The 26657-nt window shown below is 39.0% G+C and overlaps 1 protein-coding gene across 5 annotated transcripts in view; it reads right to left on the reverse strand.

Moving 5' to 3' along the window:
- Epsti1 (epithelial stromal interaction 1) overlaps window positions 1-26657 on the reverse strand; it is a 121402-nt gene that overhangs the window by 44741 nt on the left and 50004 nt on the right. For all 5 annotated transcript variants that reach the window (XM_070026709.1, XM_070026708.1, XM_070026705.1 and 2 more), the window contains exons 2-6: window positions 23464-23522; window positions 21439-21522; window positions 18976-19049; window positions 17567-17650; window positions 6638-6711 (exon numbers count right to left, since the gene is read on the reverse strand). In XM_070026709.1, the coding sequence (XP_069882810.1) occupies window positions 6638-6711; window positions 17567-17650; window positions 18976-18999 (182 nt within the window). In that variant the 5' untranslated portion in view covers window positions 19000-19049; window positions 21439-21522; window positions 23464-23522. The remainder of the gene's footprint in view (window positions 1-6637; window positions 6712-17566; window positions 17651-18975; window positions 19050-21438; window positions 21523-23463; window positions 23523-26657) is intronic.

Here is a 26657-nt window from a genome sequence, read left to right on the forward strand (position 1 = left end):
AAAGCTCTTAAACTCTCTTCCAAGTCATGTAACACAGGCCCAATTCCTTTAAGACCCTTCGGACACAGTAAGACATTCTACCCCATGATTTCCTAGAATGTGGCTAAAGACTTGCAATTCATTTCAAAAGCTAAAGGAATAGGCAATAATATTTTTTAAATAGAGCTGTGATACGATCAACACTATGGTTTTAGAAACGTGAGCCAATAGAAGTTGATAGCAAAGACATAATGAAGCCATCAACAGGGAATAACTATGGAGCATAGAGGACACCAGCTATAATTTAAGGGACATGTGACAGATACCAACATGAGGGCAGTGTCAGAGAGAATAAAATGAGTTAACAGGCCAGGTGCTGGCAGCTCATTCCTATAATTCTAGCTACTCAGGGGGCTGAGATCTGAGGATCAGAGTTCCAAGCCACCCCAAAGGCAGAAAAGTCTGTGGGATTCTTATGTCCAATTAACAAGCAAAAAAAAAAAAAAAAAAAAAAGAAAGAAAGAAAAGAAAAAAAGCAAGAATTCAGGCATAGCTCAAGAGTTTCAGTCTTGAGCAAAAAAGCCAAGCAACAGTGTAAGTCCCTGAGTACTAATACAAAAACCCCAGTAGTGGTACATGCACACATGCACAAAGTTAACATACATTAAATACAATAGGCTATCTGTGGGAAGAATTGACAGTGGGTAGTGGGTAGAAATTTTGCTCTGGCTTTAATCACTGCATTTAGCAGTCAGTTCAGAGAGTTCCTCAGACCAGATTTTTCATAATAGCCTATTCACTATTGTTATGAAGTAGATAGAGGATTTTATATGTGTATTTCTTTTTTGGGGGGGGAGGGTTTGAAGGAAGGGGGTGTTGAACTCAAGGCCTTGGCACTATTCCTTAGCTTTTTTTTCTCAAGGCTAGCACTTTACCACTTGAGCCATTGCTCAAGTGGTGGTTAATTGGAGATAACAGTCTCACAGACTTTACTGCTTGGGATGGCTTTGAACTATGATCCTCAGATATTAAGATCTCGCTTTGAGTAGTCAGAATTATAGATGTGAGCCACCACCACTCAGCAAAAGAAGAATTTTTGTGTATCTCTAAGTTGGCTTCATTAACAAAAGTTAGAAAGTTATGAATAGGTTGTTTTTCTATTCGGCTTACCTAAATTATAAAATTCAAGGTTGGATTGAAGCCTAGCATATGGATAAGGGAGCAATGCAGCCCTTAAGTGTCTTTCAGAAGTTCCCACGAAGGGCATTAGAAGTTTTGTGAGCACATCAGAAAGCAAACTTGGGGCCAAAGTGTGCATATTCAGCAGACCTGCCCAGATTCTCAACTCTAGGAAACTAAAATAGATGGAAATGTGCCTCCAAGGAACTAAGCATGCTATTACTCAACTGGAAGTATAAGAGACGCATGGGTCCCGATAGCTAGAATGAAGAAAGCTTCCCAAAGTTACAATTGATGGTTTGAGCTGCAGGCTTTTATTCAGGAATGGGCTTGATTCCAGGAGCTTTTCCAACTGAGATTTTTGATGTTTTTTTTTTCTTTTACTTTGCCAGTCCTGGGGCTTGAACTCAGGGCCTGGGTGCTGTCCCTGAGCCTCTTTGTGCTCAAAGCTAGTGTTCTACCACTTAAGCCACAATGCTACTTCCAGCTTTTTCTGAGTAGTTTATTGGAGATTCCTTTCCATGCTGGCTTTGAGCCAATCAGTTCTCAGATCTCTACCTCCAGAGTAGCTAGGATTACAGGCCTGAGCCATTAGCACCTGGCGCCAGTTGAGGTTTTAAAGATTGGAGTGCTCTTTCCTTTAGAAATAATGTTGGAAACTGCCTTGGAGAAGACACAGCTTAAGGTCACAAAAATCCATCCTCTCTGTTCAGATCAGTTAGGGAACTAACTAACCTATGCTGGAAAGATGAGGTAAATTCAATGTGATGATAGGAGGAAAAAAAGATTTATATCGCCAGGCTTCTTTTGTCTACTCTAGGCAACACTTAGGTATTGGAAAGAAGAAATAGAAATCAGCTTTGGCCCAGTCTGTCTCTGAGCTGACTTGCCCTCTCCACTGGTTCTTCCACAGTTCTGCTCACCATGACCCTTTGATAGTCCTGGCTTCCAAAGTGCCCTATGCTCCTTAATTGCCTATATTGACATCAGGACCTGAATTTGGAGGCATCACTTACTATCTGTGCATTTTGCAAATATCGTTTTTGAGATAAGGTGTACTTATGCAGCCTAGGCTGCCTTCAAATTGAATCCTATCTCAGCTTCCTTCCCAAGTGCTGAGAGTATAAGAAGCTTCATACCTAACCTTGCTTTGGACATTTCTTCTTCTTCTTTTTTTGGGGAGGTGTCTGGTTGTAGGGCCTGAACTCTGGGCCTGGGCGCTGTCCCTCAGCTCTTCAGCTCAAGGTTAGCACTCTACCACTTGAGCCATGGCACCACTTCCGGCTTTTTTTCTTTTTGCTTATGTGGTGCTGAGGAATCGAACCCAGGGCCTCAGGCTTGCAAGGCAAGCGTTCTACCACTGAGCCACCTTCCCAGCCCCTGGACATTTTTTCATTACCCAAGCTTCCCTCTGCAAAATGGAGAAATCCTTAATATCATTGATTTTTAGATGGAAAAAGGTTTACATAATATGCTTAATATTAAGCCAGACAACCCACGGTTTCTCTACTTCATGGGAGATTCTTGATGCTTTGGGTTTTTTGTTTGTTTGTTTGTTTGTTTGGTCAGTCATAGGGCCTGAACTCTGGGCCTGGGTGCTGGCCTTGAGCATCTTAGCACAAGGCTAGCACTCTACCACTTGAGCCATAGCTCCATTTCCAGCCTTTTCTGCTTATGTGGTGCTGAGGAATCGAACCCAGGGCCTCAAGCATGCAAGGCAAGCACTCTACCACTGAGCCACCTTCCCAGCCCCTTTGTTTTGTTTTTTAAGGAGCAAGACCTTTTTCTTTGCTAAACTATGTACATGTGTACACTCTTGTGTTAGATGGTTATTAGGTATGAATTACCATTTTAAATGTGGAAAACATACCAAATTTTCATGGCTCCTGAAAGTCCTGATAGTATCATTTTTCTTAACACCTGCACACAAATTGCATTTATATTGCCTCTGCAGACCCTTCCCTCACCCCAATGCTAAACAGTCTCAGAATCCAAACTCATCTCAACATTCATCCAAAAACAATTAGAAAGATGACTATACTCCCTCCCCCTCATAAATCACCATATAAAATGCTGAGATTCGTTTCACCCAATGTTGTAAACAATCTACATCACACTATGCCCCCCTTGGATATTTAAAAAAAAGGTTTAATTTTTTTTTTCAGATTTTGGTATCTATCAGTAAATACTGACTCACAGAAAAGGCCATCCCAATGAACATCACATTTAAATTTTAATAAATTGTAAATAGTTTTGGAGGCCAAAAATAATGGTGAAAACTATGACATCTTTAAATGTCTATTTCTACTCTCTCCTTTCAGGCTCAAGAATCCTAGAACTAATTCTGAATTGTGAAACTGGAGACCGTCCCCAGCCAGAGTTGCACACTTAATGCATCATTAATCCGGTCTGCTCTTAGCCGCCAATTGCAATAGTCACAGCCATTCGATTTTTAAGGAAAAGACAGTGCTGCAGAAGTACTTTCCAGAGGTCTTTTCATAAAAACTATCCTGTGTGCTCCATCTGCATGTACAATCTGCTTGTGTATTTTCAGCCAGCTTGCATGGGCAGATTAATGCGTACAATTAGAAAGCAACCTCACAGGCATTCGATAAACTGCCTTCATTATTACACTCAGGAGAGTCCCTTTGGATGTCAATAAAAGCCTAGTTTTCTGCCTGTTAGCTAAATAATTGACAACACTAAAAATAATCAGAAGCAAATGAACAGAGTCAGGAGCAAGGTGCGAAGAAGAGCATATTAGGATGCACGAGTGGTACCCCAGGTGGCCATCATGCGCCTTTTCTCTGGCAACTTGGATTTACAGTCTACTCAAGTCCACGGCTGACCTTCTTTACAGGAAAAACACACTGCTGCTAGTCTGCTGTGTGAACCACACATCACAGCATGCGGAAACCAGCAATAGATTGACTCATTTGTGAGAACTTATTTGGGTTTCTATTTTGTGTACCTTCCCTTGACAGCTACTGGAGAATCTAATTTGGGGAGTAGGAGGCAGATAGACTGGCTGGTCTGATGAACTCTTTGTGCTGCTAGAATGTTAGCTTCTTTCCTAGACATTTTTTTCCCCACCCTAAACTAGTTCTAAGAAAGCGTGATGACTTCTAGTGATACAGAGGGTTCAATTTCTAAGAAGCCTCTTTCATAATTGGGGCACTGTAATGGTCAGTCATTTCAGGAGCTATTGGCCTTCTGATTATGAAAGAAATTCAAAACACCATGTTCTTAAAAGAAAAAAACGTGAACACATTTATACCTCTTCTTGTGTTTCTCAATAGGCTTTAAAAATCAATTTGTGACACTTCTCAATTTTAGCCAACTTTTCTTTTTTTTCCCTGGCTAACTGGGACTTTCCTGATAAGCAAGAAGAAAGAGAAAGAGTGAAATTCGCATGTAATTGAATTCAACTAACTGCACGGATAGTGTACAAGGTGGCTGAGGGCAAAGCTTTCTATATAGAAGAGGAGTGATTGATCTTTAGTATTTAGTAAAACATGAACTCAAGGAGCTGGGAAGACTAGGAAAGGAAGGAGGCTGGGCAGCACAGCTTCCCACTTTTGAAAACTCTAGAATCTCCCCACCTTCCACCTTGCCATGTTTCAAACTTTCCATAGCAGGAACTTCCTTCAACTTCCCTGCCTTGTCCTTAACGACCCTCTGTTCAACAATTTGATCTTCTTTTTTCCAGTATGTAATGATTATGCCAAAGGATGGTTACAGTTGTGGCTCAAAGAAAAAAATTAATTCTTGTGTTCTCCCTACTCATGAAGGGAGATACAATAATACATACACTCTTAACATATCATTAATCTAGTTTCTCTCTCCTGGCATATGTCAACTCAACTCAGATCTGCTTGGCTCTAATTAATTCTACCACATTTACAATTAGCATAGGTCTCTCTCTCTCTCTCTCTCTCTCTCTCTCTCTCTCTCTCTCTATATATATATATATATATATATATATATATACACACACATATGTGTATATATACATATATATAATACAAATTCTGTGAAAATACAAACACATGGAATGAAAAAAACATGTGTACTGGGGCTGGGAAGGTGGCTCAGTGGTAGAGCGCTTGCCTTGCATGCTCGAGGCCCTGGGTTCGATTCCTCAGCACCACATAAGCAAAAAGAAAAAAGCCGGAAGTGGCACTGTGGCTCAAGTGGTAGAGTGCTAGTCTTGAGCTGAAGAGCTGAGGGACAGCGCCCAGGCCCAGAGTTCAGGCCCCACGACCGGACCCAAAAAAAAAAACAAAACAAAAAACATGTGTACTGCCCTGAATAGTCACAGAAAGAAAATATTAATAAAATTTCATACCTATAAAAATAATTTACATAGGACCAGCAGTATGGTCCTTTGGTTTTTTCTTTTTTAAATCTGTAGTCAAGTAACCTAGAAAATGAACTTATTTTCAAGGGCTATGTAGATCATCTGCATTATGATAGATTATAGTCACTCTAATATATTAACATATTAATTACTGCTATTTGCAAATCAATCTGGAAAAATTATCTCAGCATATAATCACCAACTGATGATTTGGGGGGAGTTGTTGTTGTTTTTGTCAGTTATAGGGCTTAAACTCTGGGGTTGGACTCTGTCCCTGCGCTCTTCAGCTCAAGGCGAGTGCTCTACCACTTGAACCACTTCTGGTTTTCTAGTGGTTTATTGGAGATAAGAGTCTTAAGGACTTTCCTGCCTGGGCTGGCTTCGAACCGTGATCCTCAGATGTCAGCTTCCTGAGTAGCTAGTATTACAGGAGTGAGCTACCAGCACCCCGCTAAACTCATGGTTTTGATAGTAACTTTTAAATGATACCTCAGTTGCTGGCAATAAAAATATAATGTATTAGGTAAGACCCTAGTTAGTTTAGATTTTGTTTCAGTATTTTATTTCAAGTGCCCTCTTCCTTATGTCAATATGTTAGACATCAACATAATCAGAAGTACTTGGATCACCAAAGAATCAATTGCTCCAAGTTACTTGTGATGATAAATCCCTCAAATTTAGTAGTATTACTGCTAATCAATTCACCACTACAGAATACTTTGATGATTATAGAAATCTCCAATTTTAGATTGAGAATAATTAATATAACAGCCAATAATCGATTTTTCAGGTGTTTGAAAAGTTTCCATCATCTGGTATTCAAAAATTGAGTTAGCTGATAGCTCATACCTATAATTCTAGCTGCTCAAGAGGCTGAGCTCTGAGTATCACAGCTCAAAATCAGCCTGGCCAGAAAAGTCCATGAGACTTTTACCCTACTTAACCACACACCCAAAAAAGCTGAGGTGGAGCTTTGGATCAAGTGGGAGAGCATTAGCCCTGAGCAAAAAAAAAAAAGCCCTGGCCCGAGTTCAAGCCCCAAGGCCAGCACCAAAAAAAAACAAAAAAAATAGTCTATAACATACCTATAAAGGTACTAAGTTCTGAAAAGAAACTTACGATTGATGGTGGTCTCTAAGTCGTTCTCTTCTGAGGTCTTCTTGAAGTCGCTTTTTCTCCTCTAGTTTATTGCTCTGAAATTATGAATATCAAAATGTGATCTTTTAAGGATTATTAGGTAGAATTATGATGTCGGAAGTAATCTCAGGCCTAAAAATCTTGGGTTCTAGAAGCTTTCAAGATAGTTTCCCTCTCAGAACCCATGACTACCACATGGAAAATCAGGAGCCCAACGTTCTTTTCCTAGTCCTTTTTCCCAACTGGACTGGTTTAAATCATAGAACCAACAAATGATAGTAATATTTACTTTTAAGCAGTATTTTCAAAATGTTCCAACTGGAAACAAGAAATGTCCATACCAAGTATATTAAATTAAATGTATAATAAATGATTAAATAATAAATGATTAAATAATAAATGATTAAATAGTATGTATATATGTATACATAAATCACATTCTACTCAAGCATTCAGGAAAAGAATTTCAATAACCCAATCCAACTCCCTTATGACTTAGTATCAGATATTTAAAAGCTGTTGAGAGACTGACTAGCATATGTTCTAGAAAAAAAAAGCTCATCCACTTGAATAGAAAACCTACTTTTAAAAATTATCTGTTTAGAGCCTACAGAAAAAAAGAATTTTATATTTGATATTACTTATCACCATGGCTCTGCCTTACTTTAATTCAATTTTAATTGAAGCAAGTAAGATTTTCTTTGCTCACCATGACACAGCGGTTATTTTTTTAACTTGCCTGAGAAAAATAAGCAAAACTCTTAGATAACAAGTTTAATGGGGAGTTGAAAGAGTTCTTCAACATAGGCAAAATGAGAATTGTAAATGAATCTAAGCAAGCAAGCCAACCGCTGGGTTTAATAAAATATTGGATCTGCCCAGAGAAGGACCTATGAAAGAGAATAACGGAAGTCATCACTTTTAAACTCGTAAGTTTGGCTTCATCTTTCAAGGAAAGGAAAATAAGTTTTCATATTGTTTAGTTCCATGAAAATCTTCTTTCCCATTTTGACAGGCAAAATGGATGATGATTTCAGCTTTAAAAAGTAAGCTATAGAAAAATTTCTAGAATCAAAGGAAATCAATTATAAAGTAAGCAACTGGATTGTCAGCAAAACAGAATTGTAGGGGGGAAAAACTAATAGAATATTATAAAACCAATAAGAACAATAAACACCAATAAACATGATTCCACTGTAGACATCATGAATCATCGACTCCAAAGGTGCTCAATTGTGAGAGTGGGGTATGGGGAAGATCAAAACTGTTAGAGACAGTAACCAAGAAGTACGTTTGATGAAATCAATGTTAAGAATGCTCTTTTATGAATAATGACACATAAGCAGTTAGAGACAAGGCCTGGGTTCCTTTAGCAAGGTCAGAAATTGAGAAAAATCAGTTTGAATGTCTTCACTAATAGCTTCCAACTCTCAAAATCACTGCTAAAACAGCTAGTTTTCCACAATGAAATTCTTCTTATCCTTCAACAGAAGCCAACAGAGAAGTCTTTTTCAAAATATTAAGGGTATTTAAAGAAATTGTAGGCAGCAGTTTTAATATACTAGTCCAAATGTTTAGATTTAGTCAGATCATTTTCTTTCCATTTAACAAAATGGAAACAAACTATTTAATTTTATTTGATTTAAACACACTTAAGAAACACCTGCAAATATAGAATGTAACTAAAACCATGAAATCCAGAAAAAGAAGACACGGATTCAGCTCCTACTTAATGTCACTGACAGATAATTTCATTATCATGAATCTCATTTATTCAACAAACATCCCATTAGTATCTTTGATTCTGTTAGATGCTAGCAATACAGCTAGTACTAGTTCCTTTCCTGACATTTTTCAGCCAGTTATGGGTATAAAAGAAAAACAATGAGGTGCAGTATGCTAAATATGTTAGGGAGAATAGATTGCAAGTGAGGCCATGTGAACATAGAGGAGAATACAAAGAAGATTGTCAGGAAATGCTCACAAGTAGTACCACAAATGTAATTCAGTGACTACAAAATGTCATTCTCCTTATCTTGAACAGAGCTAAAAACCTAAAAAGCATCCTGAGTATGTTTTCTAATCTCAGGTTCAGGGGTGAGCTGTAAAGAGTACAGGGCTTTTGTGGAGAATGATAGTGGGGCTTTCTGCAGATTTTTCAAGGTGCTGATGAACAACTTAAAGGATTAAAGAAAAAACAAGCATAGGTGTAAAGAGAGAAATTCTAGATAGAAACCAGTCTCAAACAAGTAACAGCTTGCCAGAAAGAGTTGGAAGGGATGGGAACAGAGATACTGCACAACACTGTACAGGCATTCACCTTGAAGGGGGTTCCAGAAGACAGAAATGAAGATAGCATTCTGCCCCTCTAGCTTTACACCCAGCATGGGGTTTCCTCAGCGCAGAGGAGGGATTATTTGTTTTGGTTTGTATTCTTTTGTTTCTCACAAAAATGCCATTTATCACCAATTGGAGCACATACAGAATTGACTTTGTTTTTTTTTATTCTACTTGCTTATAAACTTTATTGACTGTGACCCATAGAAATACATTTTATATCATTACTCCACATAGATGTATGACTAAAAAATAATATATGACATTGGATGATCTATTCTATTCTTCTGTTCTTAATAGAATTGACTCTGGGTCAAAGAACTGTTTTCTAATTTGCACAAAGGCAATGATGGGTCAATAATGGCCCCAGATGGGAAAAGGCCAGTCCCAGAAATTACAATGTCTTCAAAACAGAAACATCATGGAGTATGCCAGTTCATGAAATCAGAGAGTCTCGTGGATAAACTAAAAGATATTTGTAAATATATGAGCGGAAAATAAGGCTAGAAAAGTATGAAGAGGAGATGATGAAGAAATATAGATGTTAAGTAAAGAAATCTGAACTTCACCAATGGCAATAATAAGCCATGACATTATTTAAAGCAGGATGGTAGACAACTTATTCTGTAGCAGCATGGAACACATAATTCTCACAGTAACCTAGGCCATAAATTATGAGAGCTACAAAATTAAAGCAGAATGGATAAAGGGAAAAAATGGACTTTACAAAAATGTAGTTGATAGAACAACAGATATGATTATTTGGGCTTAAATAGGAAAAATATAAAAAGAGGAAAACTGTCGGGCGCCGGTGGCTCACACCTGTAATCCTAGCTACTCAGGTGACTGAGATCTGAGGATTGCGATTCAAACCCAGCCCAGGCAGGAAATTCCAATAAATCACTCAGAAAACCGGAAGTGGCACTGTGGCTCAAGAGGTAGAGCGCTCGCCTTGAGCTGAAGAGCTGAGGGACAGACAGCACCCAGGCCCAGAGTTCAAGCCCCATGACCCACCCCACACCAAGAAAAGGAAAACTATCATTTACAGTATCAGTGTGAATAGAGGCCAATTTTGAACTTGCTATATTTAAAGTATACATATGGAACAGGAAGGGAAAAGACCAAGCATATAGTGTGTGTATATGGCTCTGGGTTCAGAAATATGGTCTGATTAGAAGATGTGGATTTCAGAAACCATTAACACAAATCATAGCTAAGGCTTTAAATGTGGGTGCTTTTAACCAAGGATGGGACCCCTAGACACAGAGAAGGGACCAATGGATGGACCTGGTAGAACATCAGAAATGGCAAAAACAAATGGAGGGAAAGAATCCATAAGACATCTAGAGGGACTCGCCTCTCTAAATTTAAGGGACAGAGTATTTAATAATAATCTGAGAACTGGAGGAGTCGCTACTGAAGAACTCCATCAGATCTTTTTTAGATCTGTACTAGAGAAGTATGAGAGAGGAGCCCAACTCAGCCCACCAAGGAACAAAGTAAGGAGAGGGGCTTGAAAAAGTGATTTCCTAAGCTAGCTGAGAACTGGCCAGCACTTGAACCTATGGTTTAAGTGAAGGTGAAAGAGTCAGTCATTGGGCTGGGAAGGTAGCTCAGTGGTAGAGCACTTGCCTAGCATGCATCAGGCCCTGGGTTCGATTCCTCAGCACCACATAAGCAAAAAGGAAAAAAAGCCAGAAGTGGCGCTGTGGCTCAAGTGGTAGAGCGCTAGCCTTGAGCTGAAGAGCTGAGGGACAGCTCAGAGTTCAGGCCCCACGACCGGAACTAAAAAAAAAAAAAGAAAGAAAGAAAGAAAGAAAGAGTCAATCATAAACTGACACTTAGAAACCAAAGGTGGCAAGAGAAAACTTTCAAGAAGTTGAAAGCCTTTTGTCCCACCATGCTTGGGACAGAAGAATGTAAAGTATTTGTGTGTGTGTGTGATTTGTTAATACAAGAGACTTGACTATGACAATTATCTACGAAAAGAGGGGAAAAAATACAAGCAAGTGAGAAGAAAAAAATGGGGGCTTAACTTTTAAAGCAGCAAAGCCCCTGAGATGATAAGAAAGGCAAGATGGAGAACACAGGTGAAAGAACCCATCAGAGCAATGCAGAAATGTACTTTCTTACTCCTCTTAAGGAGGACAGAGGAATAGAGGTCACAAAAAGTAGGAAAACAGAAAAAAATAAAGGCATTTTGAGGCCTGGTGGCTTTTATTTCCTAGAAAGTAGAAGATGAAGTCATGTGCTGAAAATGAAAGAAGATCAGGAAGTCATGAAGTGAATGAAGACCTTGGTTTGGGGGGCTGGACCTACAAAGCAGAGCAAAAATGCCAGGCATCAGGCATTGTTATAGACATAGTTAGGTTGGAATCCCAGAAATCTAGTGAAGACAAAAACAGTCCTGTGTGCTTTTCCTCCAACAACCTCATTTGTGTGGTTTAATAGAGATGAAATGATTAAGCCCATCAGATTCATGTGTTAAATATGAATGTTTCTATGCCTTCATTATAAGGGGTTGATACATTAAAGAGATGGTGGTTAAAGACTTCTTTGTATTTATAACTTTAGCACATCTGTACTGAGTGCTCACTAAACGTTAGGCATTATACTAAGGGACTTCAATACATAATGTTCTTAAGCATGTCATTTAATAAATAGAACTTAAGTTTCTCCAGTTGTTTAGTGTAGATATTGCAATGATAATTCCTACACAGACAGTAGTTGTTCTAGTCTATTTAATCTAAATTCTATAATACCTATTTCACAAAAGCAAAAGATAGGCATGAAGAATGCCACATTTGCATTTCAGAAATAGCATTTACTCCAAAGACATGAAATTAAAAATTAATAAAATCTCACCGTGTATCAAAACAAGCCTGATTGGGCTAAAATTACTTGCTATGGTTGCTCCAGGAGAAATCTGTTTACTTACATCTTCCAACCTCTAGAGCCCTTTGACATTCTGACATTCCTTGGCACCTTCTATCTTCAGAGCCAGCAATGAATAGGATGAGTCTTTCTCCTGTCATCTTCTGTCTCTTTTACCTGCCTCTTCCAGTTTCAAAGACATTGGCCTGAGTTACCTGGCTATTAAAAAACATTCTCCATGCCTTATGGCCAATTTATCATCAACCCTAGTTTTATTTGTGGACTAAATCCTCTTTGCCATGTAACATATTCTGATATTCTAAGAACTAGAATTTGAATATCTTGAGGGAAGATGAAGGATTATTCTTCCTACCATGAATTATAATTATTTGAATCAATAAGCATCAGGGGAACAATATGCCAGGTGCCTCATAAAATCTTTGCCCTTTTACGGCTTGACTTTGGAATGTGGGTAAGCAAGTACATACCCCTTTCATTTTAGTACTAAGCAGCTAGTGCTGATAGACATATAATAACCTGTTTTAACAAAGGAGGAAGATATGTTGATTTATGGCTTTTGCCAATCCCTGTAGTGTAAATATTCCCACTACACTCATTGCAGACTACCAACACATAGTGAATAACTAACAACATCTCTGAAAATTTAACAATCTGTTCTCTCAAGCCATCTGAGGCTGCTCTAGGATAGTACTGGAAGTACTTAATACTAACATCCTCCAGCTTGGGAATGTAAGTTTGATCAAAACATCCCAGTGCTATGACCCAGCAATCCCACTTTTGGGCATTTTACACGAATGATCACAAACAAGACCATACTAAAGCTACCACCACAACTATGTTTATTGCAGCATTATTTACCATAGCTAAGATATGGAACCAACCCAGATGCCCCTTAGTAGATGAATGGATCAAGAAAATGTGGTATATATACACAATGGAATTCTATGCCTCCATCAGAAAGAATGACATCGCCCCATTTGTTAGGAAATGGGAAGACTTGGAAAAAATTATATTAAGTGAAGTAAGACAGGTCCAAAGAAACATAGGACCCATGGTTTCCCTTATTTGCAATAACTAGTATATGTCTGAGACAAACAGAAACTGTCAGACAAGTTGATGTTAGGCGAAATGAACCCCAAGATAAGGATTCAAATGTTTTTTTTCTTTCTTGAGATTGTTTCCAATATATTTATAAGATGATTTCTTTGTTGCTTTGTGTGTACCTCCCCCAGGGTATAAGCCCTGCTTTCACTGTATTTGATGTTGAAATAATTTGTGGAGGGAAAGGGAAGGTGGGCCCATTACAACAATGAGATATACAAGACGTTATGTCAAAAAATGAACTTTACAACTTTGGCGGGGTGGGAGGTGGGAGGTATGGGGTTGGGGATGGTAGGGGGTATGGGGATGGGGGTGGAGAGGGGAAGGGATGGTATGGGGAAACAAAGGAGGAGGCAACAACACTTGATAAGAAATGTACTCACTATCTTGCCCATGTAATTGTAACCCCTCTGTAATGTATTTTCACAATAATAAAAAAAATTTTAAAAATCCCAGTGTCTCCTTGAGACACCCACCTTCTTTTTTGTACATATTTTCATTGTAAAAATACTGTACAGAGGGGTTACAGTTAACATGAGTAGGTCATGAGTACATTTCCTATTGAGCATTGCTACCTCTTCCTTTGTTTTTCCCCTACCATCCATTCCCTCCCCACCACTCCAACTCCTCCCTCCCCACTCCCCAAAGTTGTAAAGTTCATTTTCAACACAGTGTTTTGTATATCTCATTGTTACAATGGGTCATCCTATATCCTTATTTCAGCATTTTGTTATTTCCCTTACACTCCCCAAATTAGAAAAATGTATATACAAGATGAAGGGCACCAGAATCAAATACAGTGAAAACAGGGGTTATACCATGGGAAAAGAACACACAAAAGAAAAAAATCACATAGCACATAATAAATACATTTAAAACAACAGCAAGAAAGATAAAACCACTTGTGTCCCTATCTTGGGGTTCATTTCACTTAGCATCATCTTATATGGTTATATGTACATAGCTCTTGAGCTTTTCTGCTTGCCCTAGACATATACTAGTTATTGAAAATAAAGGAAACCATGAGACCTATGTTTTTTGGGGCCTGGCTTACTTCACTTAATATAAGTTTTTCTAAGTCTTTCCATTTCCTAACAAATGGGACAGGAGACACCCACTTTCATCCACAGTGTTGACAAACCCCATGCTCCATTAGTGAGAATAGGTGCTAAGGAGCTGGCTCCTTTAAACTTGTTTATTAAAAATCAAACCAGGCACCAGAGGCTCATACCTGAAACCCTAGCTACTCAGAAGGACTACTACTACTAGCTACTCAGATCTTAGGACTGTGGCTCGAAGCCAGCCTGGGCAGAAAAGTCCATGAGACTCTTTATCTCTAATAAATTACTCGGAAGAAAAAAAAAACGGAAGTGATGTTGTGGCTCAAGTGGTAGAGCACTAGCAAGGAGCACAAAGAGGCTCAGGGAGAGCGCCCAGGCCCTGGGCTCTAGCCTAAGAACCAGTGAAATAAATAAATAAATAAATAAATAAATAAATAAATAAATAAATAAATAAATAAATAAATAAATAAGTAAATAGGCACTGGGGGCTCATGCCTGTAATCCTAACTACTCAGAAGGCTAAGATATGAAGATCATGGTTCAAAGTTAGCTTGGGCATACAAGCTTGTGAGACTCTCATCTCTAGCCATCAAAACAAACAAAAAAACAAAAAGTAGAGCTGTGTCTCAAGTGATAGAACACCATCCTTGAGTGAAAAAACTAAGGGACAGAGACTCAGGCCCTGAGTTCAAGCCTCCCCCTACCTCCCACTCCCAAACTTGGAGACTTGGAGAAGGAGTTTATGTTTAGTCTCCCTTTGCTCAATGTCACATACACAGTTAACAATATAGCAGAAAGAGAGCTGAGTTCCCCTTGGCCTTCCCTGAGGGAGGAAAACCCAAAGGACAAGGTTAGCAGGGAATGAAAGGTGGGACCAGCTCATGGATAGCTGCTTGATTTCTGCTTGGCTTGGCTCAGACTTCCCTAGCAGCATCCACTGTTTGGAGTGGAGGTAAGTAGGTTGCAGGCTGGTGTGTGTATTTGCTGTGCATTGTAAAGAATAAGTGATCCATAAGCTTCATCATTATCACTTCCCCTTGGCCATTATCACACTAGCAATGTAAAATATGTCACTTCTAAATGGCTAATGTCCACTTTGCTATCTGACACAAGCTACTAAATAGGCTTATATTTAGTATGGAAAGCTGCCTATTTATATACACTAGGTCACAGTGACAGTGCAAGCTAACCAGCCACAGAAATCAAGTCTGTAAAAGGATGAAACGGAATGATTTTTTTTTCTTTAGTAACATCATGTAAATGAATATGCCTCAAACGCTCATGTGCATAGGAATCAGAGGGCATGGCACAATGTAGATTCTGATTCAGTAGGTCTGAGGTGGGCTCGAGATTCTGTACTTGAGCAAAATCTAGGTTGCTCATCCCAGGGTCACATTTTGCATGGAAAAGAGCTAAAGGTCAAGTCTCTCTCATGGATATGGAAGTAAGTCAAGAACACTTGCCTAGCAAGTACAAGGCCACCTGAGTTCAGATTCCAGCACTGCCAAAAATAAAAATAAATAGAAGTCTCTCTCCCCATCCCTTACTCTCCAGCAAATATAGGACAGTAAGCATTATAGTTATCATTTTAGAAAAGGCAAGCCAATTAAGGTTTCTGTATTTAATGGGTCACTGAATGTCTACTGCTATCGTTGAACTGAGAAGGGACAAATACTGCTTTTACTAAATGTTAACAGACTTTCAGCACTAACATTTAAGAAAAGTATCTGTTATTGACCCACAAAGAACTAAGCTATCAACAACCCACAAGCGGCCAATTATAGAGGTTAAATGACAACCAATAAATGACTTTTAGGACAAGAGTGTATAACACAGTAATTCTTTCAGGTCTTCAAGCTTCTTAGTTCAATTCCTGGTTGTGGATTTTTATTTTTTGGTCCCACTTGAAATGCAGGAAGACTACATAAAGGGAGCATGTCCTCCCAGCCCAATCACAGACCAAAGGCGTTGGAAGAGCAAATGGGAGGGGGAAAAGAGAGCTGAAGAATAGATAGTTGAAAAAAATACAAAGAGAAAGAGATGAATAAAAACAAGATTGCTATAAAAAAATCTTACAAAATGACTGAAACAAAATTTATAAACATAGTTCTACACTTTTTTTTCTTTTTAGCAGTGCAGGACCTTAAACTCGGGGCCTCATAGTTGCTGGTAAGGGAGTCTACCACTTGAGATACTCTCCCAGCTCTCCTATCCTCTGTCTATGTATCTCCAGCATTTTATGACAGCTCTTCCTGTGCAAGACCAGTCTTACCTTTGCCCCCAGAACCTATATCTCTACAGTAATAACAAGTTCTTGGTGGACTTGATGAGGTAGGCTTATAGACAGGAATAGTTCAGAGAAGACTGGGTGTCTTCCCCAGGTCACATAGTACAACAGAAACCTTCCAGGAAGACTAAACAGAAGTTCCAGCCAACAGAAGTCCTCAGGGGACAGCAAGACGCCTGTGTATCTCCGGTGTTCCATAACCACCAATGTTTGCTTCATTAATTCATAAAACCATCCATTATTTGATCATTTTTGGATGAGATTTAATTTTTAAAAGAAAAAAATAGGAGGAAGCAGTCAGGCAAAGGAATTGTATTTCTGTAACATACAGCTGGAGCAGGCCTTACACAGTAGTGTTTAGTATCAACAGTCACCCTCCCTGTCCCCAAGACTCTTTAATACTTAGAAAATCTATTTTTGCTGAGGACTTTGTAGAGAATAGGAATGAAACACCTCTATATTCTTTCTTCTTCTCTAGCAGATAGCATTTTTTATTATATATGCTTTTATTGTAAAAATAGTGTACAGAGGGGTTACAGTTACATGAGTAAGGTAATGAATACATTTCCTAAACATGAAAATTGTTTCAAAACTAAAAACATTGCTGTGAGGTTTAGAATAGACTCTCTTAAGGTGGGTATAGTGGCTGTAACTCCAACCATTCAAAGGCAGAAACAGGAGGGTAAATGAGTTGAAGACAAATCTGGGCTACATTCTGTCTAAGGAGAAGTAGAAGAGGGAGGGAGAGTAAGAGCAGGAGGGAAAGGAAATGATGACAATCTTATCATTCATACTGACATTGTAATACAAGCTTTTCCTTCTGTCAATAAGAGACATGGTTACCTAGGTCACAATCACCCTGGAAAATACAATATGAATATGACAATATGTCACGAACTGCCATTACTAACTAATCACAAAGCCTCATTTTGTCTTCTGGCCAAATATGCAATTAATAATTTTATTACTCATCCAATGGGTGAGACAGTATTGACTCAGAAATCAAGCCACAAGGCTCTGCCAGAATATCAGTTTTCATCCTTTTACTTGCTCTGGGCCCTCAGGCAAATTATCATCCTGATCTGTGTCCTCATTTGCAAAATTGGATAATATCTACTTCCCCAGATTACAACAAGGATTAAATGAGTGAATGAATGGACACTGTCTAGAAGGAAATCTGACACACAGTCCTGGGTAAATCGTACCTAATCATACTCTTCACCTTCTTACCTTCTCTCTCTGAATGGCCTTCATTTTTTGGAGCTCGGCTTCTTCAGCTTCTTTCTTGATTCTTAAAGATTCTTCTCTCTTTAGCTAAATTGTATTGAGATTACAGAGGACAAAAAAGCAGTTACCATTTTTCAGTCTGAACTTCTGGAACACAAAATTATGATGAAAGGCAAATTACAGTATTGTTTGTGCTGTACCTCACCATGATTATAGGTTGTTGCTTCAAGCTACTTAAGACTGTAGTGAATGGCCAGACTACATCTCCTGCCTATGAAATATCTGTGCTTCTAGTGTGTGTGTGTATGCGTGTGCACATGTGAGTGCAAACATGTGTGTCCATTTCTCTTTTCTCTCTCCAGTCTCTGTCTCTCTCCTCTTTGGTGTCTCTGTCTCTCCATGTCTTTTTTGTCTCTTTCTGCTTCTATTTTCCTCTGCTTCTTGATTTCTTTCTGTCTCTGTGTCTCTCTTGTCTGTCTCTATGTCTCTGCCTTTGCCTCTCTCTGTCATTGTCTCTCTGTCTCTGCCTCTGTCTTTTGTCTGTCTGTATGGAAGGGGAAAGAACAGATAATAGTTCCTGATTATACAACTCGTAGTGGCTGGTTGCTGGTGGCTCATGCCTGTAATCTTAGCTACTCAAGAGGCTGAGATCTGAGGATTGTGGTTTGAAGCCAATCTAAGGAAAGTCCATGAGACTCCAAGTCCAATTATCTGCCAAAAAGCCGAAAGTGAAGTTGTGGCTTAAAATGGTAGAGTACTAGCCTTAAGCAAACAAAGCTCAGGGGCAGCACTCAGGCCTTGAATTCAAGCCACAGGACCAGCACACACACGCATGTGTGCACATAACAACAACAAAACCTTCACAGTGTTCACTATAAAAAAATCACTGTGTATCTTAAAATTTTTCTTACATATTATTTCCATGATTGACTAGTGCAAATCCAATCAGTTCAAACACATTTAAAATATAGTATTGTTAATATATAGTTATTTAGGGAAAATTAACTTTAATCAAAGGTCATGCTAATACATGCATGGCTTGGATAAAAACTCTAGGTATTTCTCTTTGCTTCTCACTTTCTGACTTCCATTTTAAGAGTTGTATTTTGCATTGGTTTAAGGATTTTATGTTTTTGCTGGGCACTGGTGGTTCTTGTGATCCTAACTACTCAGGAAGCTGAGATTTTAGGATTACAATCTGAAGGCAGTCCAAACAGACAAATCCTGAGACTCTTATCTCCAATTAACTAGAAAAAGCTGGAAGTGGAGCTGTGGCTCAAGTGGTAGAACACCAGCCTTGAGTGAAAAAAAGCCAAGAGTTGATAAAGTGAACATGTTATTTTATGGTTGTTCATTAAATTATGGTACTCAAATTCTCTGATAAAATTAAACCAAAAGAGATGAGTTCTGACCTTTTGCTGATATTTAGATTGCATCAGTTGGAGTTGTTGCTTCTTCCTCACTTCAGACTCTGATTGGTTTCCCCCTAATTGAGGACGGAAAAGCCATGAAGGCAAAACATGGATGTCAGTTATTAAAGACAAGTACAAATTAAGTTTATAGCATGAGCTTCCTTAACAATTCCCTACCCCTGGAAATAAGACAGCAACCAGTTATCTTAGTTAAGATAAAGAATGGTCACTCCTTTAAAAGAGAAATACAGCCAGACAAAAAATGATGAGATCATGTCTTAAAAAGATAATAATGCCAAGGATTTTCAGCCAGTAGGTCGTTAAAGTTTTTTTTAAATGGATATCATAAGTGAAGCACCATCCTGAAGAGTAATAAGTATATCCAGTCTTAGAGATTCTATAATATTTCTCCTACTTAAATATGGCCATTCATTATCCTAACAGAAATAGTGCCCAATAATGCTTCAGTGTTGTGTGTGTTTTTACTTCTTTAACCTCTACTGTCTTATGTTCATGCAGTGAAGCTCAAGAAACCCTCCAGCTCCTGTTACTATACAAGTATTTATTCTTCATAATCTAGTCTCCAAAATATAATGGGAATATTCCAGCTAGTAACTATCAATCCATACTATTTATTGTTCTTTCATCAGGTATTCAAGAAGACAACAAGGAAAGAAGGATATTTGCTTGCTCTTTTTCTTCAACTAAAATATGTTGGGGCCAGAAGTCCTCATAGATTGTACATCTCCTAAGCATGAACACTTAGGGATTTCTCTGTTTATACAAGCTTGGCATTCATATTAGAAAGACACCTCTGAAATCACATTCTGGGGCTTTGGTCATGCCAAAGTGTCAGATCTGAGAGTCACTGTCACAGAAGATGCATTCAAAACCATTTGCCGTCAATCTAGGTTTTATCATTCAAGTTTTGTTCAAACCTCATTGCCAAGTCCAACATATTTTAGAATTTATTCTATTCCTTTGGTCCCTTCCCTGCCCATAATACCTGGCCAATTCTAAATACTCTATTAAAAGAAATTTTGAAATGAGATTTGTGCTCATTGTCTGCCAAGGCTAAAAAGACAATAGGTCCCAACTGCTCCAAATTCTAACATGAAACAAAGAAAGATCTGCAAAAGGAATTAAAAATCTGTTTGGAGAGTCTTTACTGACAGCAGCCTTCAGCCTAGAAAACAAGTCAAAGGGATGGAGAAACCTGAGGACTTTTGTCTTTCTGCATTCCATCTCTCCTGTAGGCACGTGTGGAGAAAGAAAATTATTTAGAAAAAAATAAGCAAGAAAGTTTAATCAGCTGTAGCCCAGCATTCCTCAGAATATGAGTGATGCTAAGAAAGCCAACGCTAGAAGGTACAAGATGGTTTTCAGTTGGATACTCTGGTGATGTTCAACAAGCAGTGGCCACATTGTAAACAGCCTGCTTTCTCATGGTTGGTGGAGAGAAAGGTATACTACTATGTTTTGGAATGTCCATGTGGATTTCATGACTGAGAGTGCCAATCTAAAGCCATCTTAGAGAAATACATCTCTGAGCACCATCTAGAGAACAAAGAGTCGGCCAAGAGCCATTCATAATGTCCAAGAGAAACCAAGGAGAGATGGTGACAAACAAGGAGGAAAGGTGACATTTGACCTTAATCTTTTTCACAAAATGCAATGGGATGTTCATGATAATACTAGGTAGTTTCAAATTAGCTTATTTTCCTGAGATCCTAGAAAAAAAATCTTCTTTAAAACTACCAGGAGAGTAAATAGACCTGACCTGACTCAAGACAAGTTTGTATGAATTTGATCAATGAGATCTGTGTCCAGCCCTTTAGCTAGTGGTGATAGAGAAAAGAAAGAAAGGAGGTGAATGAGTCCCCGTTAGGTATCTTTCTCTTGAATGGCTCAGACCCTGCAGAGGTGGCCCAGACAATTCATCACACTGGCAGCACCTGTTCGCATAGCACAACGGTCTCTTTCTGTCCCCACACTGAACACCCAAGTCACATTTATCTTTATACCAACCACTGTGTCCCCAGTTCACGCTCCTCTTGCTCCTGGAATTGACTCTCCCTTCATTTTTCTTCACATTAGCATTTAAGTGCCATGATTAATATGCTGTGAGAGCTTTTCCTCTCACTCAGACTGGTGCTATGACAGGGCATATGCAGCGCCCCAGGTAAGCTTTCTTCAGAGCTGATCATCAAAGAGGCTCTAAATTATTTAGCAATTAAGCCATCAGTTTATTCTCATACAAGTGTGGCCTCATCATTTGTTACTTGCAGAAGACTAGAAATAATATGCCTGCACACTGAAATGTTTCAGAGTCAAATGCATCCCATCCCAAACGGTAGGATTACCCAAACCATCTCTCTAATATACAAAGGCAGACATACACAGGTGCCCACAGGGTCTGTAGGTGGCCCTTTTGCCCCCACCTGCCCCAGTTCTGCTGCTTACCCAGCCGCCTTGGCACCAGGTGAATTGGTTTTGGTCTATTCTGCTGCTTCCATTTCTCAAGGTTCGCCAGCTCTTGCTCAGCAACTAAGCCAGGTAAGAAATATCAGATCAATTAGTAGGTTCCGAAAGAAAATGGAGTCGTTTTAATGCATAAGAAACAGCCACCAGATAGCAATCCATCACATACTAGTATGAATGGATAAGATTTCCAGGAAAAGAAAATTACCTGTCAGCCCTACCCTCTGGGAGTCACTCACACCTAAGACAATTCCCAAGTGTCTGTGAAGAGTGTACACAGTTAAGAAACATCCTGATGTCCCACTAAAACAAGAGCACAGTTTTTCCTCCAATTCTGACATTCTGCAACCCAACAGGAAGTTCATTTTAAAGGTTTCCTATAGCAAATGTGTGGGAAACTAGAATATGCATATGTCACATGGGTCAATATGCATCTCCAGAGAATTCCTGTGCCTATCTTTGATGCATTTTAGTGTTCTCCAAACTGACTACAACCATATGGGAGTGAGAGCTCTGCCTCTGCTCTGGGTCCCAGCATTCTGGACCACTAGTCAAATAGTTTGCTTCCAGGGGAATGAGCTCATTGGCAAGAACTTATTCTTTGTGACAGCAGGGGGCGCCAGGGAGATATTAGTTCTGTTCCTCCAGCTTAGGCCCTCCTGGAAAACCCATTAGACCAATTCTTTAGTGTCCATTTATGAAACTTTTTAACTAGAAAAGGAAAATTCCAAAATATATCAAACTTAAGGCCTCACTGAGATGTAAACTCCTGTTAAGCATTTAAGGCAAAGGCTTGTAAGGAGCCAAAATCTTTGGGGCTCTGTTGCAGATGCCTGCAGTCCCCACTGAAGAGCTATAATGGGTATATTCAGCGCTGATACACTGTTCCATCCAGAGGGTCCCTTGTCTGGTGGGGATTCTTTTTTTTATATATTTTTAGTTTTTTTAATTTATTGTGAGAAAACCGTACAGAGGAGTTACAATTACATGGGCAAGATAACGAGTACATTTCTTATCAAGCATTGTTGCCTCCTCTTTGTTGGTGAGGATTCTTTTGATGCTGGCTTATCATTAGTTAAAAATATTGAATTTCTTACAATGAGAGCATAGAATTTTAGTGTTGGCACCGCAGCTTGATGTGAACAAGTCTCAAAGTTTCCTATCAACTAAGAACTTTAGCTCTCATGCCTATACTTAAAAAGATAAAACTCATTGGGCCCCGGTGGCTCATGCCTGTAATCCTAGCTGCTCAGGAGGCTGAGATCTGAGGATCATGGTTCAAAGCCAGCCCGGGCAGAAAAGTCCGTGAGACTCTTATCTCCAATTAACCACTAGAAAACTGGAAGTGGTGCTATGGCTCAAGCAGTAGAGCACTCACCTTGGGCTAAAGAGTGCAGGGACAGCACCCAAACCCAGAGTCCAAGCCCCACAGCAGCCAAAAAAAAAAAAAAAAAAAAAAGATAAAACTATAATGACAGAAGGTAGCATATATATTTGCTGTATTTTAATGAAACACTAACTGTGTAGAAAATAAGTAAAATGTGGTTCCTTCCCTCAAAGAAGTTATAATCCAAAGACAAGACAAATTACACAAATCAAAAGAATTAAAAGGCTGGACATGGTGGCTCAAACCTGTAATCTCAGCGCTTAGGAGGACAAAGTAGCTTGGGCTATAGAGCAAGATCCACCTCAAAAAAAAAAAAAAAAGTATTCGCAGTGCCATAAAAATATGAGCAGTTAGTTTACTATTTCCACAATAAGATATCTGTACTTAGGCCCAACAGAAAAACAAGATTTATAATCACATCATGTGGTTCCATTACTACTATAAATAAATTTAGAAGGGCTAAAAACAGAACAACTTTAGAGGTAGAATTAAAACCAGTAACATTATAAAAGAAGACATGGGAAAGATCTGGAGAGTGTATGTAAATGAGAAAACAAAAATAAACCAACTATAAAGAACACCAAAAGCATGCTAAGTGGCAGCTGAATACATATACATACTCCTTTGTATCTGTTGTCTCCGTTTTTCATTCGGTGCTATCAAGGTATATGCGTTTGCACTAGAATGAAGAAGTAGGGAAAAATGGTTATTGTCACGAAAAGCTACTAATATATCTAAGCCACCATCTTTCTCCTGATACACTGGATTTAGTCCACTCATCATTAGGTAGGCACTGAGGAAGAAATGGAAGATAATCTTAAGATTCAGGCTTGCTCTCTGGGAACAGTTTATGCTCTAGTTGTTAAAGTCATTCAAATGCACACTGTCAGGTATGGACCTATAACGCAGTAGCTGGATGGACAAGTTTTTGGAAGCACTGTTTCTCCATTGCTTCTTGGTAGACTGCCCATTGAAGACTCCATTGCTCCTCCAGGTGGCCTATATAGTTAAAGCCCTTTAAACAATGACCTCTTCTATACTGGGAGAACAGAAAACCCTGGTGCTTCCTTTGTTCCCATCAACTGGGGTTACCAGCTATGTCCCTGCGGCTGCTCCCTCTTGAAGATGAGTGGCCGACTGGCCACAATCTTGTGCTTTTAGGCTTGGAGTTTTATAAACCTGGACACAGGTGGAGAATAATCAAGAGCTCAGAGAAGCAGAGATTTCATGTAACATCGTGATCCTAGGGACACTAAAATACTTAAAATACAGGGAGCTTTTGAGGGCAGAAGGTAAGACTGGATAGATAAGATGTGCCAGCTCTGTGGCACAGTGCCTAGCACAAAATGCCTACATGATGAAATGTGGGCAGAAATGAAATAAAAATGATGCCGCAGATGCCGGCTGTGAGTCTGGACTGGGTGGTGGCTGATGTGTGCTGTCCCACTAGCACACGAATACTTCATAAAGCAGAAATATAGCACAGCCACACACTGTAGTATACATGTGGGTACCGTTTTAGAGGAAATGCTGTAGATGAACACAGCTAGATGGTCTTTGAAGTCTCTCTTCAACTTGGAATGTACCATTTCAATAGGGCAAATTGGCCGAGAGGCAGCACAGCAGAAGCCAAAAGTGCTGATTAACCGAAGCTGTTTTCTTCCTTAGTGCATGGTTTTCCTAGCATATAGCCTTCAGCCAGATTAAAGTGGGCTTTCATTTTAGCCATGTACATGTGAGGTGAGCAACCACCTTTGCATGCAAATGGGGCTACTGGGTACCCAATTACCTAACGTGTATCAGCAGAAGTTGCATGGGTAGCCTAGCATGCATACACTGTAATGAATACAGAATTAGAAGACTGCCACTGGAAATTAATCCCTTATCCATTTCACATTCTTTGTTCACAGGAAGAAAGACTTTTTTTCACTCCTCAGTTGCCAGTTCTTTACAGGAGCTCAGGAGCTGCAATTCTGCTATAGCTCATACCTGGAGACTTGAGTTAGATGCAGTGGTGAGCCATTCCACAGAGCCTTAAACATGGGATGCTAGATTTAAGATTAACCATGAAATTGCTGCACCATCTTCAATGCATGCTACAAAGGTAGTCGTGCCGAGGTTCTTGCTACAGCAGGACTTGCCTATATTCAGGTCAGCAGTTCTCATAGACTATTCATACTACTCATAGACTCACCCAGAGGATTTTCTGGCATGTGTAGTAAAGGGCAGAGTTTCTGATTCAGTAGCATTGTGGTAAGTTTCAATAGCATGCATTTTTAACAATTTCTTAGCTAATGCCAACATTCTTGGCCTAGATACCACCACACTTGGAAAACAATTACAGTAGATCAGGTACATTGTCTGTGATGGTTCAAATTAAGACTGGTCCCATCAAAATTCATGTTGAGGGGCTCAGTAGACATGTTGAAAAGCAGGTGAGCTATGGGGACCCCACTCTCAGAAGGAATTTATGCCCATATCTCATAAATGGATTAAGACTCACTAGACTGGATGAATTGAGACTGTTGTTATAAAATGGTGCCATCCATATGCCTGGTCTTTTGCATGTGTCTACTTTCCTTTCTGCTACTGTCCTGTGATGACATATAGCCATAGGCCCTCATGAGATGCTAGCATCATGCTGTCTCAATTCTCTACCCACCAGAATTGTGAGCTAAATAAACCTCTTTACTTAAACATTATCCAATATTGGGTATTTAGTTATAGCAGCATAAAAGTTATGAATAAAGAACACTTCCGCTAAAAGGGAACTTGGGGATTAATTAATGTCACATATATAATGATATATATTATATTAATATAGTAAGATTGATAGTTTTATATTAAATTATATATTAATATATTACAAAGGTATTAGGAATTAAATATATATATATACATATATAAAGTTTTAAAATATTGATGAAGACACAGAGATAAATCATGTCCTAAAGATCTCTAGGCTAATTAAACAATCAGGCTGAGAATCAACCCAGGACTTTTGACACAGACAAGTAAACTGTCTGCAGTAAGCTTTGCAATTCAACATAAAAAGCATAAAATATGACAACCCCTTAACTTCAGCCCCTTGTAGATTCTAAAGAATGTGACCATTTATCTGAATACTCGTTAGGGACTTATTATGCCAAAGGCTAATGGGGAGCTACCAAAATACATAAGCAACCTCTGTAACAAAACTCATACTTTAGTAAGGAACAATCTAAAAACAAAATAAAACATCAGACCAGAGCACAAAGCTGTCCAAACAAGTGTTAAGATGGGAAGATGTAAGGAGTCAGAAATCATGGCAGAGAAGATTTTCAGAAGATCCAAAGGGGTAAGAAACTTCAGGAAAGGGGTGACATTGATCAAGGTGCATCATATTAATAAACTGACAGGCTGAGTTGAAACCCCCTTTGTAAAACTACTTAAAGACACTTTATTTTTTGCCAGTCTGGGGCTTGAACTCATGGCCTGGGCACTGTCCTTGAGCTTATTTTGCTCAAAGATAGCACTCTACCACTTGAGCCACAGTGCCACTTCCAGTTTTTTCTGTGTATGTGGTTCTGAGGAATCAAATCCAGGGCTTCATGCCTGCTAGGCAAGCACTCTACCACTAAGCCACATTCCCAGTTCCAAGATAATTTTTTTAATTATTTAAAAGAAAACTTCAGGGAAGAGCAGGTTAAAGCTAGAGGGACCCTGGAATAGCAAAAAATGTTTCTTGGCCACACATTTGCAAAGAATGCTTCACAGAAATTTTTAATTCTTATGAAAATTTTGGAATAGGTTTGAAAAGAAGAATAAATATGTA

The sequence above is a fragment of the Dipodomys merriami genome, unplaced genomic scaffold (genome assembly GCF_024711535.1).
Source record: "Dipodomys merriami isolate MVZ:Mamm:240054 unplaced genomic scaffold, mDipMer1.0.p SCAF_188, whole genome shotgun sequence".
In the NCBI taxonomy this organism is placed as follows: Eukaryota; Metazoa; Chordata; class Mammalia; order Rodentia; family Heteromyidae; genus Dipodomys; species Dipodomys merriami.